Consider the following 6,019-nt stretch of genomic DNA (forward strand, 5'->3'; position numbering starts at 1 on the left):
GTTGAGATGGCTGAGTTGGTCGAAGGCGCCAGATTAAGGTTCTGGTCCGAAAGGGCGTGGGTTCAAATCCCACTTTCAACATTTTGTCATTTTTAAATTTTAAATTTAAACAAACCGGAACCATAACCATTTTGAATTTGTGGCTATTTTATAGTTTTCACCAAAACAGAAAAAACCCGACCCAAATAATCTTTCAACACAAAACATAGCTGGAAAGACTGGAATGCTTGTTGGCAAACTTTATAGGGCCTTCGGGCTGGGCCCATTCAAATTTAGACAAAACCTCAAGACGAGCCCATGCATCAAAATTGCATACCCTTATTTTTTCTCAAGGCTCTGTTTGGGTAGAGTGCAAAATCTTGTATTTTGTATTATTTTATAAATGGTTCAGAGATTAAATAGAACCGGGACCCCAACCAAGTGATGGATCAACCTATCCAACCAGTTGAGTCGACAACAGATTGACCAAATCCTGATCTGGATATGGATAAATCGACCTTAATTTTTACGGAATGTGGGGTAGTAGATTTAGTATGGGTTTATTTTTACGGAATGTGGGGTAGTAGATTTAGTATGGGTTTAGTTCCGTTTACATTTTTTCATTCAATATTTGTACTTTATTTATTTGCAAAACCGATAAAGATAATAATTACAACTGTTTATGACAACTACAACTAAGTGCCACTAGGCACCACATCAGCATAACAGTAAAAAAACGCCTAACCCTTTGAGTAAGCTTTAAAAAATAACTTCCCAGCCCAAACGTTAAGCGTGCACAGAAACAAAAGTCACATTTTATTATTCTCAATACGTACAAAAGAGCATGAGAAGGGAAAGTGGCACTTATGTGGCAAAACGCCCACGGTTCCAAACACCCTATTAATTGTAATTGCGAGTCAAATTTAGATATTTTATTAAAGATGGGATCCCGGATCCGTTTGGGAAGTGAAGATGCTGTATACATATACACTTTTTCAGTATTAATTAATTGAGAAGCTATAATAGAAAACGACTGCATCACTCTCATTCTTGAAATGTATACACAAAATAGAAGACAAAGAGAAACATTTCATCTGAAGACAATCCCCCCCAAAACTTTTTTCTGCCTTTTACAAATCACAATAACTTTCTTCTTTCTATTATTAATTGATCATTAGACTCCTTTTCAATATGTATCCTATTGAATTGTGGTATTACAATACCTGTAGGAAAGGGGAAAAAGGAAAAAAAAAGTATCGAAGTCATGTGGGTATTTCAGTGTAATCTAAGAATTTATACTCCCTCTCTCTCCATTAATTTCTCAGTTGTTTTGATTGTTAAAACAACTTGTATTGTCCTGAGTTAGGTGGATTTCCATGGATGTGATGTTGCTTGAGTTGTTGCAGTAATCTTGTAAGGATAGAATCATTGAGTTATCTTGGGAGGAACACATGTAGAAAATCTCCTCCAATATTATATTTGTGTCACTATTGTAAGTTCTATACTTGTCATGCATCATATATTCGTCCATGGCTTGAGGGTTTGATAACTTTGTTTCCAATGTATCCATCTGTGGGAAGTCTTCTAGTGCCAAGGGTGGATAAGAAAGTTGTTGCTGCTGCTGTTGTTGTTGTTGCAACCTTGTGCAGTTAGGCAATACTGTTATTTCCTGCATTAATTACACCAGGGATAAAGTGAAATTCAGTACTTGAGCCAGAAAAATGGCCAACAATACACAGAGCATGTAGCTCCCATCAAAGCCAATGCATGGTTATATATGAAGAAAGCCTCAGAAAATGAGCAAATTCATTCTCATGGCATTACAGAAGACCATGAAAAAAGAAGAATAAAGGGACCTTTACTGTCAGGATCTGATTATCAAGTTGGTTTAAGAAACTTAGTTCAGAAAAAATCAAGAAAACTTGGGTTTTCATTCACCACAAGATGTAGAAAGAAAAATAGGTTTGCTTCACTGTTTATAGAATAATAATTGTGTACATTCTGAATATTCTCATTATGGATCCACCAATCACTGATCCCATCTATAGAACTTTCTTAGACCAAAATCAGTCCTTATTATTGATGACCCTACCATTCAAGTAATTATGGAAAAGCACAGAAGAATAGGACTCTTGAAAAGCTTTTGTAAGTCTTTCTTTTTGGGGTTTAGTTCCACTGATTGACTGTTTTTTAGGCTCTACATCCTAGAAAAAAGTAATGCCATGATAAAATGCAGTCCAGGTGTTTTATTACACTGTATGTGCACAAGGATCCAGGATGATCAGGCTCAACAAAACAAGAGAGAGGTTAGTCGCTCAAAATTCAAGTATGAAATCTATCAGGCCAAAGACCTAAAGCTCACTTATCAGAGGAGATATGAAGTTCTTTTGCTTCTTTCGCAGATGGTTAGGAGTGAAGAATAATAAACTACTTTTTTGTAATACTAAATTACTAGAGGTTGATGGAAAAAAAAATATTCCAGGTGGTTTCTGAATGTAAATAGCAGATCCAACTTTAAAGTTTAATCCAAGCATAAAAAAGATCAGTCAAGAAATTTTTGAAGGAAAACTTTAAAAAAGAGATGAGTTCAACTTTATATAGATAGATAGCTGGAGAGAGAGAGATGAGGACCAAGTCCATTTCATAAGTCTACTTTTTTTTTACAAGATTAAGCCCAAGGCTTAGATGCTTATTAGAATGAAAGTATCTTGTTACTCAAGAAACATACAAGATGTCACAGAATGTCTCATAAAAGAATGTTACATTGCTCTAATTTAGTTTTTTTTCAAATAATGGTCATATATATATCATAAACTAATAAAAGGAAATGAATAAAATCAAATTATCAAAGTAAATCTTTCATTAACGGCTAAAAGGAAGAAGTTACCAACCAACTGAACTTTTGGAATAAATGGAGTTGATGTTCCTAGAAACCAATCGTAGCTAGCTAGATCCTGTATATTTAATATATATATGATCCCTTAAATAAAATCTTTTTTTTTCATAGCTAACAAGAAAGAATTGTACCTTGCTTAGATTTGAGAAGTAATCCACATTGAGAGGAGACACATTTGTAGAACTATTGGCTTCATCTGAGGCAAAGGAGACATGTTGATCATCTGTTGTACCATGGTGCATTGGTGTCCCTTCAGTGACCTCGGAAGAGGAAGCATCAGATAGAATTCTGGAAGTATCCTGATCATAGATCTCTTCACCAACCTCTCTCCTCTGAGAGATGCCATTGCCACTTGTGTCATCGCCTAATAAACCCTCTCGTTCATTGTTGAGCCAGTGTAGCTCCTCAGAGCACCCATTTTGTTCTTCTTTAGTTTTGGGTACTTGAATTGTTTTCTTGAAAACCCGGCATAATGCATAAGCATCCTGCATTCCAGCCAATCTCAATGTGCTTTCCACAGAAAGTTGATGATCTAAAAAAAAAAAAATATATATATATATATATATATATATATATATATATATATATATATATAAAGTTCTTCCAACCCTCAGGATAATAATTAGTCTTAAAAATGAATATACGGAGTAGTTTAATTGATTAAACGTAACATTTTGAAAGAAACGCAGCAACTGGACTACAGACTTCCAAACAGACAATTAGGTCAATCCATTACAACACTTGAGAGGTGAGTGTGGGTACATTGGTTAATACAATCAATTGGACTCTAAGCAGTCCACTCTAGGTGGGGCCTATCAAATTGTTCTGGGACCAATCCCCTGAACTAGTCTAAAATTGTTGGATCTTTTGATCAGATATCTTAGGTCAAAACCTGGCCACCCTATATATCTCTGCTTCTCTCTACAGAGAAATGGTCTTATGATGAACTAGAAAAGTGTACTAGGTTATTTATTCATTCCCAATATGGTTAACTATATGTCCCTAGTTAGAAGCTATATAACTCTGATGCACAAACTACTCTACCAGCAAAGTTTCTCAATTAAGATGTACATCTCCCATGCCCCCCACCCCACCCCACCCCACCACCACCACCACCACCACCATCACCATTACAATATAATCACTCTTCGCATCGAAAAAGAAAGGTCCCCATGGCTTCTATTTTAATACTTTAAATTAAAGGATTCACTTGCTTACTATAATGAAGAAATTAAAGCCAATATGCTTATTCTATATAAAAGTCCATTATTTTCCCTGAGATCACTCACTCATATAACCATCAAAAAGAAAAGGTGATAAAACGAAACCACCAAACCCTAATGCTCTCCATCTAATTAAGTATATATACACACACTCCCTCAGGATAAAAGTGCTTTTGTTTTCATGCATGCATGATTGTTGTAGTATGGATGATCCATCCATCCACACAAGTGTGAAAGTGGATGCATGACTAGAGACTAGTCTTCTCCAGCTTGAACAGTCGTCACCCATTAATGGTGCGATATGATGTGGGTCCAGTCAGTGTCTTTGTCATTGCAATTTTGGTGCTTTAATTTAAATCTTCATGTTTTGCTTTCCTACAGTTCATCCACTACTCAAATCTTTTCTTTCTTTCTTCTACTGGTAAATATATAAAGACTAAAATGAGCTTAAATCTGGAAGTGCAATCATACCCTTAACGCTGATGATGAAGAAGATCCAGGTTCAGAGACGGAGTCGGCTAGACGATACTCGTGCATCACCCAATTGGTACGGATTCCATGAGGAGCCCGTCCTCTGTAATACACCAATGTCTTCTTCATGCCCACTGGGCGCTTGTGAGAATGCACCATCCGATCCTTCCCTGTTGCCTTCCAGTAACCAGCTCTGGTTGCTCGATTGGTTCTTGAGCCATTAGGATACTTTCGATCTCTTGGACTAAAGAAATACCACTCCATATCTTTACTTGGTAGATATGACTTGTCTGTGATCGATGAAGCAAGATAATAAGATTCAGACTGTTGATTAGGTGATGAAAAAGTGTAGAACAAACTCATATGCTGCTATTACAACCGACATCAATGTTGTATATAACAAATTTCGGACTACTGTTATTCAGTTAGCAAATATCTTACCTGGTAGCTCCCACGGCTCACATTTGTAGAGATCAACCTCTGGGATAATTTCCAGTTCAATTGTCCGGCCGTGGACTTTTCGATCAAGGTAGTATGCGACGAGCTCCTCATCTGTTGGGTGGAATCTAAATCCCGGAGGGAGAGTCACGGGTGCCATTCTAATCGCACAGAATATAATTGAAACACCCAGAAAGACACAAAGAGGGAATTAGGGATCGATAGAGAGAGAGAGAGAGACAGAGACAGAGATGCAGAGATGGAAAATTGAGTAAGGGGGAAGAAGACAGACTTATAAGCAGGTGGCTGGCATCGTACCAAGTTCAAATAAATAGCCTACTGTTTGAACGAAAAGAAGAAAATACTCCCTTGGTTTTCTGATCTGGTTGTTACATATGAACCACTGTGTCTTAAAAACAATGATCCAGAAAGTAGGCTCTTACGTGTAAATGTGCTGTCAACATAAGGATTGGAATCCATTGCCAGATCTGAAAAGATGATGACAAATATATATAGAGGAAACTGAGATTAAGAAAAATGGTGGTATACGTGGTGGGTATTATGGTATTGCATGGATTCCAATCCGACAGTTGACACGTCTGCATGCTTTGTGAATCATTTTCCACTTGATAAATCAAAATGTTAATGTAATACGGTGCAATGGCTGTAATTTTGAGAGGAGGATAGGGTTTTTTTTTTTTTTTTTTGAAACCTAGCTGCAGAGAGTACTTTGGCTTTTCTAGATTCCAAGTGTGACTTTTTGTGTGAAAACCCACAAGGAGGATAAGAAGCTTCTCTGCTTTTGTCTGCTCACAAACTAACAAAATCAGAGGCCATCCTAAAAGGTTGTGTGGGCCATTCACCGCCCCTTACCCTACACACGCAATACTAGGCCCTCCCAATTAAAATAATAATTTTACTATTTAAATTAAAATATAATATTTTTATATTATTGTACCATTTATAGAAATATTAAGTTTATACTGTAAAAAATATGCAATCCCATCTTTTT

At 36.5% G+C, this 6,019-nt stretch overlaps 1 protein-coding gene and 1 non-coding gene across 2 annotated transcripts; one reads left to right on the forward strand and one right to left on the reverse strand.

The window, feature by feature from the left end:
• Nucleotides 1–81, forward strand: TRNAL-AAG (transfer RNA leucine (anticodon AAG)). The gene has a single exon. It is a non-coding gene; the product is annotated as a tRNA-Leu (tRNA).
• Nucleotides 82–1,010: 929 nt separating this feature from the next.
• LOC148846641 (NAC domain-containing protein 54-like) lies at nt 1,011–5,392 on the reverse strand. The gene is made up of 4 exons (XM_088954229.1): nt 5,011–5,392; nt 4,570–4,859; nt 3,007–3,360; nt 1,011–1,648 (listed from the first exon to the last, which is right to left on the reverse strand). Exons 1-4 carry the CDS (start codon nt 5,165–5,167, stop codon nt 1,301–1,303), a joined length of 1,149 nt encoding a protein of 382 aa, XP_088810355.1. The 5' UTR covers nt 5,168–5,392; the 3' UTR covers nt 1,011–1,300.
• Between the last annotated feature and the right edge of the window lie 627 nt (nt 5,393–6,019).

The sequence above is a fragment of the Nelumbo lutea genome, chromosome 7 (genome assembly GCF_056320005.1).
Source record: "Nelumbo lutea isolate HS-2025 chromosome 7, American lotus-T2T, whole genome shotgun sequence".
In the NCBI taxonomy this organism is placed as follows: Eukaryota; Viridiplantae; Streptophyta; class Magnoliopsida; order Proteales; family Nelumbonaceae; genus Nelumbo; species Nelumbo lutea.